The sequence below is a fragment of the Macrosteles quadrilineatus genome, unplaced genomic scaffold (genome assembly GCF_028750875.1).
Source record: "Macrosteles quadrilineatus isolate MER2022 unplaced genomic scaffold, UCM_ALF_1.0 Scaffold_7__1_contigs__length_78375512, whole genome shotgun sequence".
NCBI classification, from domain to species: domain Eukaryota; kingdom Metazoa; phylum Arthropoda; class Insecta; order Hemiptera; family Cicadellidae; genus Macrosteles; species Macrosteles quadrilineatus.
In genome coordinates, this window is record NW_026542600.1 from 17,335,437 (window position 1) to 17,346,441 (window position 11,005).

Sequence of the window (11,005 nt, forward strand, 5' to 3'; positions counted from 1 at the left end):
GGTAATATATTTCAAGATGGATTGTATTTATATCTACAATGTGTTCTACTCTTACACTGTATAAAGCCAAACCACGATCAGATTTGTATGTGAGACCACATATCAAAATTTAAGGATATATTTATGCTAGAAAACCCCATATTCAACAAATAGTTACATTATATCTACTACAATAATAAGAACCAAGGGGACTTTATAAGTATCAAGGGGGGTTCATATGTATAAACTTTTTAGGTAGGGTTTTGGTGATTGAGATTATTATCGATCATAGTTTATTTTTATTGCACTACTCTCACCACAGTAGCAGCTTCAGTTATTTTGCTTTAGAGATTAGTTATGCTAAATGGCATCCTTGGGAAGTCTCTCATGTTTGGTTGCACACATTGTTTGGTGGTTTGACACAATTTAACATCAATAAAACAATAAAAAATTAATTAAATGTGTAGAAAATCAACTACTGTTTACAACTAGTAAATATATTTTGTTATCATTCGTCATAAACAACTAAATCAAGCTGACACAATAATGACTATTTAAATCTTTTAAATCTGTTGAAATATCCTGTTTCTTTACGGTTCCATGATCAATATCTATCAACAATCTTAATTCTTTATTAAAAACATCCGTTTCAACAATGGAACAACACAAACTAATGACGAAGCTTTACAATTCACAGAAAACAGAATACTTTTAGTTTTAGAGAAACACATTATGAATTTACAGGGTGGTTTAGTGTGTTTACAATGTCTGGATGTAGGGTAGAAATATACTAAGTGGCATGGTATATCTGTGTACAATAGGGCTATTTCACAGTCACAGAAACACAATCATAGAATGGCTAAGAGTCTTTTGCTTGCAATGATATGAACTGGCAAAAGCAGATAACACTTAGATTGTCCTGAAGATACCTGAAAACGCGATACCTCCATATCCACCACCAACTATCGCTCTCCCTTCAAATGCAACTCCACCTATATCTCCCTCTCTCCTGCCAAATGCACCTCTACATTTCTATGTACCCCCTCAAAATGCAACTCTACATGTCTCTGTACCGCCTCCAAATGCACCTCTACACATCTTTGTATTTCCGCCAAATGCACCTCTACTACTCTCTGTACCCCCTCCAAATTCATCTCTACATCTCTATGTACCCCCTCCAAATACACCTCAACAGCTCTCTGTACCGCCTCCAAATGCACCTCTACATATCTTTGTATTTCCGCCAAATGCACCTCTACTACTCTCTGTACCCCCTCCAAATGCACCTCTACATCTCTCTGTACCCCCTCAAAATGCACCTCTACATCTCTCTGTCTCTCCTCCAAATGGACTTCTACATCCCTCTGTCTCTCCTCCAAACTCACCTCTACTTCCGCCTCCATATCCTTCTCCATCTGTACCTCCAGTTCAAGGACAAGGGACTCTTGTAGCTTGTAGAGTATGTAGATCAAGGTAAACCTGTACACAAGAATCAGCTAGTTAACCTAAACCTTGGTCTTGAACTTCTACAAAGAGGGCTACTACGATGATAACATGAACATTGTGTATATAAATAAGTAATAATTAGTACTACAATACTCTTATTTACCTTTTTATTTCTTAGTTAAATTACATACAAACAACAAAAAATTTTAATTTTAGGATATATAACATACAGCCGTTATAGTTGTAGCCTTTTTGACAATAAAAATTTTCAATGTTACAAGAATCCTAAACTGAGCAGAATTATAAGGAAATCCCAATTCAAGGCCCCCTTTTTACTCTGAGGATGCGACCGACGGTGGACGCCGCAAGATTGTGCGGTGGTAGCAGCTGTGATAGGGGTGTCAGGATTACTTGCTTAGGGATTTATATTAACCTTTAAACAGGCTTTAAGTTAGTTTAGAGATGGAAAAGAAGTATTTTATTATTTATTATATGTTACGAATAATACTCTTCTAGCTGAGCACAAAAAGCTCATACTGTGGTTTAAAAAACTAAACTAATTAGCTCGTTTATAATAATACTACCATACAAATAATCTTATTGTGCATAGTAAGATAATTATTTAAGAGTGTATGAAATATTATTATGTGAGCATTTAATCAAATGCCTAAATAATTATCAAACTTTGAAATCATAACAAGCAAATAATGTAGGTGTGTTTTTGGAATGGTTAGGTTTTTATCATGTTGGCAGCACTTGACAGCGCCGCCGCGGAGTGTCGCAGAGTAAAAATCGTGATGCACCTTGTGGCCGAGTGTTTCTGTGACTCGTAGGTGTGACGTCATACATCTAGCCCGACGCAACGATGTGCGGTGGCCGCCACATGGTATAGAAGCTCCCTTTTAACTCAATTCAATATAATTCATTTATTTCCACGGTAACACCAATTTACAAAAAGGTACAGTAAGTAAGTTATCGAACTAAAACTATTAACAACAAATAAAGGCTATGATTGAATAAATAACAATAACAATAACAAAAAAAAAAACTAAACACAATTTCAGAGCCGCGGGTCGCAGCGGTGTGCGGTGTGCGGTGTGCCGATGAGTATAAAAGAGGCCTAAGTCGAATCCTGACAGCTTAACTAAATTTTTCCCAGCCTATATGGATTAGGCTAATATTGTGATTTTCAGCTACTTGTTATTTTTTCTTTTTGAACTTGGTGACGTTCGATAGGAAATTTCAAATGTCAAATAAAGGTTTCTATGATTTTTTCATGTCGTTATTTCAAAACCAAAATAAATTTGTTGATGATTTTTCTTTCAGGATATAAAAATAAAAATTACAGGCATCTCGATAACTAATTTATTCATGATTTTTTGTTTTATTTGGGTCCAATCTACTAAATTTGCTGTGCTTACTTTCGGGACACTATGTATACTTTTGTATTTACCTTTCATTTTCTTCCAAGCTCTAAGATTGTTCTTACTACAGACAAGGGTTCAAAGCTGGTTGCCTCACGATCACGTAGATACAATGTCAAGAACATTTCGTTGTAACATACTAGATAATTATCCACGTAATTATAACACAGCCACTTTCGAAATCTTGGCGGTAATTACAAGTATAATTAAGCTGGGACGAAAATAAAAAGTAAATAAGCCAATAAGTGTATTTTGTATTACCAGTTTAGGGACAAGCATTCGTGTGTTTAAATGTTTTCTTATTCCTGTTTTTTGTGTAATATTTATTTTGACAAAATCATCCACGGATGACAGCTATTTTATCTTGACGCTCTACAACCTGTAGATGTGCCCCAGCGGCATGAAAAAGCTGCACTTACTACAACATGGATCGTTCGACGCAAAAAGTAACTTAAACCATTTTATATTGCAATTTTCGATCCAGAGGCTAGCCCATCATTAAATAACATAAACAACAGTTTTCGACGTAACGTTTGCCCTAAAATTTACACTAAAAGTATAATAGAATACGATTATGTCAGAAATAATAGTGAGTTTTATATTTAAAAACACCTGAAAATATATTAAGGAAAAAGTGTTTCAACTTTTAAGCAAATTAATATACATTTCATACCTGTAAATCTATTGTACTTTTTTATTTTTGTTATTCATTTTTGTCATCAGACGCTAGGCACCGGCCGGAATGGTTTTTCACATTACTTCAGGCTAGACCTAAGGAATGCGGCATTATCACATGGATAAAATCCATTGGTGATTTGTTGGGATTTAAACCCAGGACCTCTAGAACCGAAGTCCCTCGTTCTAACGACTAGACCAGCTCGCAACCCATTTAACTTTTTATTAGGGTATCGTTGATTCAAAATTTTTAACGAACGTAAAAAATTTGTGGTCTCATTTGTAAGTCGGAATTTCAACATTTCATTTGAACACATAGACAAACCAGTATCCAGTATGTAATCAGATTAATATAATCATCAAACACACACACACACACACACACACACACACACACACAAGACACGAGGAATGGTTTGAGGCGACAGGGCTTAGAATCATGGATGAGAAGTGATCACTCAAGAAATAATATTGATTAACGTACTAAACATATATTTACTTGACAAATGAAATTGTAAAGACAAAGAAAAACTTAATATTCTAAATTTTAAGATGTAAGCTATTACTATTATTATTCATTTGTTCTCATTTTGCCGACAACAAAAGTGATATAATCAAATTTTTCTCACCAATCTTAAAAAGGTGAACCTATTATATAAACATAAACCCAACACTATATTAGACTACAATTACACATGGCTTTTAATTGTAGACTCCTCTTGGCGTTTGAAAACGTTTTCGTTAATTGACAAAAACACATTATTAAACAGAAATCATTAGATTGATCAAAGTTCCCTAATTACTTATATTGGTTAAATAACTTCTTGATCAGCATTGTACGTGTTATTAAATTTACGGAAAGTAAATAAAGATACGTCTTATAACACTTAAAACATATATTTGCGCTTTTACTGTTACTCACAAGACGGTAAATATACAAAAGATGGTAAGTGGTGATCGATTTCGATGGAACACTCCAATCATGATCAGACCCAATAGGCGCACAATATCCTATAGGACACGTCATTCGCCTATTGGGTCTGATGATGATTGGAGTGTTCCATCGAAATCGATCACCACTTACCATCTTTTGTATATTTACCGTCCTGTGAGTAACAGTATAAGCGTAAATATAATTTAACTAGTTAGTATTGACTTAAAATATATTTTAAGTGTTATAAGACGTATCTTTATTTACTTTCCGTTATATCGGTTACATTTGCATATTCATTTTCTGAGGCCTGATCATTTTACTATGTATTGAAATATGTTTGCTTGAAGAAAATGATGACTTAACTGATATGAACCCCATGATCATGAACCACATTATAGCTTTCATCATTAGTGTCGGCGTTTTTTAAAGAACTACCAGCAGCCGCCTGTGGGTCCCGGGTGGGTACTATGGAAGGCAGTGCCTGTGAATGTATGTTTGTGGTGAGTGTAAGTTTCTTTGTGAGTTGTGTAGGTATGAATGGTCTGTGTGAATGTGTTAGGGCCATGTGTGTGGAATATACGTGCCAAGTCTCAGGCATTTCAAATTTATGTGTTATTTTTAATTTGATAATTTCCTATACTTTTAATGTGCAAATTGAACGTGTGCGATATATGCGTGCATACTATTTCTTACATCGTTTTGTAAGGATTAATTGCGTAATCTAGTTTTTATTATTAGTCTCTTGTTGTATACAAAATTCTGTGTACAATATATCTTATTTTCCTTTTTAAATGTAGCCCAAATTTATTGTTTAGTGTGCGGAAGAAAGACTGAAGATCCCCAACCACAGGTTTATAGCCCATTTGGGGATTCTATTTGATTTCATAATTTGTTTTTTGTACCATTTTACTGATTCTCTGTAATGAAATAATAAATAATTCATTTCATTTCATGTACATTCCCCTGAAATTCTTATGTCAAAATTGGTGAAATGGATGAATTTAACTGTTTTACAAAAGTTGACGTGTTAATTAATTGCGTTTAACTTGTGAGTGATGTTATATTTATTTATAATCCACATTTATTTAACCACTTACTACCAACAAAAACACATAAATGAGGACAAAACATTCTAAAACTAAGACTCCATTTAGTGTTCTAAGGTCATTGACTCTTGGACCACTTATTTCCACTGTTGTAACTCATAAGTTTTGAAATCTGATAATTTATTATCTAAAAGGGTTTCAAGTTTCATTCATTCCTAACTTTAAAATTTGACTTTCAGTTTTCAAAATTGTGTATGGATAAGTAACGAATAATCAAACGAGTGATACCATGGATAGAAGAGGCTGCTTTCAGATTTGTCCTTCTTATAAATCAACTAAAGAAGAATTTAAGATTTATTACAGGTCGGCTTACGTCGAATACCAGCATATGTTAAAATATTTTCTTGAAAAAACTTATTTGAATTAAATACAGGGTGTTGAAAATGTCTGGAACCAACATTATATCTCGTGAGTGGTTAAAGAAAAACAACTGACTATGGTTTTACCTATCTTTTAGTGCCTTATAAAAATTTTTACCACTTATAGGGAACGTCCTGTGGAGGATGCAGTAAAAAGTTTTAATGGAAGCCTATGGTAAATTATACATAATTTTAAAGGCCATTTTTTTTCTGAGTAAGGAGCCACAAGTTACATCTCAAAAGGACCACCCTAGCAAAAATGGCGACTGTTTGAAATTTAAAAAAACACTTATAGGGAACGGAATTTTTAAATTTCAAACAGTCGCCATTTTCGCTAGGGTGGTCCTTTTGAGATGAAACTTGTGGCTCCTTACTCAGAAAAAACTGGCCTTTAAAATGATGTATCATTTACCATAGGCTTCAATGAAAACTTTTTACTGCATCCTCCACAGAACGTTCCCTATAAGTGGTTATTTAAATTTCACACAGTCGTCATTTTTGCTAGGGTGGTCCTTTTGAGATGAAACTTGTGGCTCCTTACTCAGAAAAAAATGGCCTTTAAAATGATGTATCATTTACCATAGGCTTCTATTTAAACTTATTACTGTATCCTCCACAGGACGTTCCCTATAAGTGGTAAAAATTTTCATAAGGCACCAAAAGATAGGTAAAACCATAGTATATCCGTACACAAAATATCATTTGTTTTTCTTTAACCACTCACCAGATATAATGTTGGTTCCAGACATTTTCAACACCCTGTATATCTTTAATGATGGTTAATCTAATATAAACGTTGGACAACAATATAACTAAACGTAACCGTGCAAAAAGATATACACACAAACAGAGTATATATTATCCAATAGAACTAACATTTTACTTGAAGTAAATTAGACAATTTGTGCAATCGTCAACTTACTGTGGGTAGTCCATTATCATTAATTTTATTCACCAGAACTAAAATAAAATAGTCCAGAACTATTTTGGTAAGTGATTCGTTCCAAATCACTTATCATCTATAAACTTCTTTTTAAATATATGTGTAATGCTTTTTCCCCTATCACAGTTAACTTAAGTGTTAGATGTAACGGACCAATTTAAAATTTGTATAAAATATCTTGTTTAGAAGTCATACATACGTAAAATAGTGTTTGATTGCAATCTCCAATCAATAACTAAGGTAAAAACCTATATTTTTTATCACTATTCATATTATATAAATAAACAAACTTGATAAGATATTTATAAATTAACAAGCGTCTCAAGTGCGTATTGCAATATTAAAAAAGCTTTCAGTTGGCAAGTGCAAATGTTAGCTTGATAGCCTATATATTTGAAACTTACCACCAGGTTCAAATACTGTGTCGTACTACAAAGACGAATAACTTCATATTAATGCAGACCTTTTTACCTTATCAGTATAAATTATTTAATCTAAGTAAATCAATGAAACTCATCTCTAAGCCATGTGACACAATACATGTAATTGTTCATTATATACTGAGTGGTCTGTCTCACGACGTCCACCAACATTCTTCATTGTGATATATGACACTCCTTACTGTGATTTATGATGTCACGTGACAACACTTCTTTATAAAAAGTTTTTCGCTGCACGTCTATTTTTTTGTCTATGTTTTAGGTACATGATTTTAAAGTTTTTATTAAAATCAACATTCACGCATATTGAAATCAACATGTGTACGCATCGTATTAATAAAATTGTATTTTATAATGTGTTAGAAGACGAGGAGAATATTTGGTAAAAAATACTAAATCTCCTTAAGTTGTTTGGGAAACAGTAGCAGTAAAACAAAATACTCAGCGTAATTAATTAAACACATTATTGCAAATTAATATGGAAATACACTACGGATAGATAGTTTAAACAACAGTAAATGTTTCATGGTACAACAAACTAATGGTAATACCTAATTAAGCGTTCTTTGCAACAATGCGCACAGAGAAAAAATATGCCCCTTTAGAATTATCGATCGCAACAGTTTTTACACTTCATTGATTATAAAACAAAAGTAAATTGCACATCTAAGTCGATATTTCAACTTCTAGGTAAAAATAGTCATTGCCTGAATTTTAACTGTATTTAAAACAAATATCTTAATAACATATTTTGTATCGTGTGTACGACCTGAGTGCATTTACACAATGTAACCAGATGTAATAATTAAAATTTAAGTTGTTAACTGTAATAAAACCAGTTGTACAGCATTGAACCTTTGAAAGCGTTCTCTGTAAACTAAAAGTAAGTCAAAAGCTATTCACCAAAGCCCTAAAGGAAAATAACTTTTTAATAACCAATTGGTCCGTTGTAAGCTCTAAAATCACAACTCTCATTTGTGAAAATAATAAGACCACACATTCTTAAAGTGTGTTACATCAGTTTGTATGATGTCACTCAGAAATGGTTTGTTGAAGGGAGTGGGTTTCTTGGAGGCACGGAATGGTCCTGCACTCCTTCCCTCCCTAAAATTCATGCGGGAATTGTGGATTGTAAACTGGGGTAGTTTTATGATGATTCAAAGACATTTTATCTGCTTTTATAAAAATAAATATAAGATTTGTTGTTTATGAAAGAATAAAATGAATGATTGGGTAAAAGATACTGGAGCTCAGTCCACGGGAAGAAAAAGGTAATGAATGCTCTCATCGAATTAAAACATTTTTGCCGTATGAATCCCAGACATATACTCACTCCCCTTGTCTTAAATGAATGCCTTGACCTCAGGCTTTAAATTAATGAACACCTGACTTTCTTACGTACACTTGTACGTATGTACAGCATGAGTAATACGAAAACAGCTGACTGTCAACAGGTGTTTCATTGTGTACTTACAATCGTCTGCAATGTCGTGCTGTTTCAGCATCGTCTGCCACGATCCCGACCTTCACATTGACACACCTAAGTGACTTAAATTTAAGATCAAGTATAGCGTGCTGTGAAAGGAGGGAAGAAGGGCATGCTGAAATAAGAAGTCATATTATTCCAGTAAAAAATCCAATATAATGAAATAAAATCTTAAAACTAACACTTGTTCTGTATGATATTGACCTTAGAAAATTAACAAAATTAATATCTTCACTTAACCAAAATAAACATTACAACCATTACTAACCCCCTCCCCTTTTTAATTTTCCCTCCCCTTTCTTTGATCGATCAAACCTTATATAAAAATCCCCCTAAAAACTTCTTGTCCTCTCTAAAGTCCATACTTTCCTACTTTACAACTCAAATATAGGCCTAATAATAAAATTTGAAAATGTTGATGTGTAACATGGTGAAGGGTACTCATCATTTCACGAACGCTGTCTTCAATCCTTGGTGGAGCTTTAATGAGATGATCTGAGCCGGAGACAGTCTACTGGTGAGAAGACGTCCATGGTTTGCAAACAGATCCCCAGACGGTTGTTAGGCCTCCGAGAAGGTGATACTGGTCCAGACTCCTCCAGACAACAGAGATGGTGTACTCTCTGACGATTTTTAACTCTGGGACTTGAACCCTAGGTCATGTTCCAAATTCGTACTATAGATACCTTCATTAATATCTTTATTTTAGTCTAATCACACATTTATTCAGCAAAGTTAATTTCCCACAAATTGTTTCTGAAGTCTAGTTTCTCCACAATACATTTTAACATAGAATACTGATAATTCTCATTTTGTTCTCATTGATAATAATTTAAAATAACCCCCTAAATAAAATCATTTGTATGCAAATCTTACTGAATTTACATAATAATAAAATTGACCACAAAGTAATTTTAAAACAACTGTCTCAAACAATTGTCAAACACATCTTTGTCCTGTAACGAATAACTAAATCCGTTTACTGTGACATTTTAATAAAACACAAATAACCTCAATTAAACATACCCTTCGTCCATATCGAAATAAATAACTCTTTAGACAAATCCTTAATAACTACCCCAAATCAATACAATATTAAAATCCTGTCGGTTCAACTAGAACATGACTTTGAAATCTACCTAATTTTTACCTTACAAAATCAAATTTAATCGAAATATTTTCTATGAACAGTTACTGATAGTTATAAAACTCATTTAGATTGACACAATGCTCTTTAAATTTAATCCTTTTTAAGATATAAAGCTTAAACTATTTTTTAGCACTTGTTGAAACCTGAGCCAAAAACACGTGGTGCTCAATCTTCATGTCTATCAAAATTTAAGTAAAAATTATTAATTGGTTTACCCAAAAATGCTTAGCTATATATTTACAAATTGAAGTTGTACTGATTTTTCCTGGAATAACCTTAAAACATAAATTGGTTAATTATTTGCATTACATACCTCCAAATCGAGGGAACAAGTTGACTGTCGGCCACAACTACGAAAAATGAGATTGAAACAACGTGGTTCCCTTCCAATCTATGAATCATCGCTACCCTTAAGCCTAGTCTCGAACACTTGCCACCAGACTGCGCGTTTGCAGTTATCAATGCTGGCATCGACTTGAACTAAGAAAAGCGGTATCTTCTAGTTTTCCAGGATTTGTATTAACATTCAATTCCATTACCTTAAAACCTATGAAAATAAAATATAATTTCTGTCACAATCGTGAAAAATCTCCCCTTTCAAACATAAAAATATTGTTTTGCAAATAAAAATAAAACGCACTTTTTTGTTATCGCCTTTTTTTCTCGGTGTCATAATTCACTCTCTAAGCCCTTCAAACAACACGTTTCGACGACCTAAAACCACAGACATTGAAAAGGAAACAAACCTTTCCATTATCTCTTATCAAACATCTGACCCAACAATCAAGGTTGCGTTCTCCACCGCCCGACTCATTTCAGATTACTTACATCTCCTCCCCTTTCATTACTCATAATTTTACTCAATTATTTTATATAATTGTCAAACTTCATTTTCAGTTCATTTAAAATTTCATGTTAGTAGCCTGGATTACCTTGCTAATCTTACTATCTCATAACATGAATTGATGAAATACCAATATACTCATTACTTCCTTCTCATAGGTCTCAAAATTTCTTATAAACTAACACATATTTATTTACAATATAATACAAGAAACATTAC

The 11,005-nt window shown here is 33.2% G+C and overlaps 1 protein-coding gene across 1 annotated transcript; it reads right to left on the minus strand.

The window, feature by feature from the left end:
• Nucleotides 1-491: 491 nt before the first annotated feature.
• Nucleotides 492-10,314, minus strand: LOC128998356 (uncharacterized). Its single transcript, XM_054424460.1, has 2 exons — nucleotides 10,256-10,314; nucleotides 492-1,458 (listed from the first exon to the last, which is right to left on the minus strand). Exon 2 carries the CDS (start codon nucleotides 1,392-1,394, stop codon nucleotides 972-974), a length of 423 nt encoding a protein of 140 aa, XP_054280435.1. The 5' UTR covers nucleotides 1,395-1,458; nucleotides 10,256-10,314; the 3' UTR covers nucleotides 492-971.
• Nucleotides 10,315-11,005: the final 691 nt, after the last annotated feature.

What these genes read in the sequence shown, in the direction of transcription:
- LOC128998356 (XM_054424460.1), bottom strand. Translation starts at nt 1,394, where the DNA reads ATGGAGAAGGATATGGAGGCGGAAGTAGAGGTGAGTTTGGAGGAGAGA.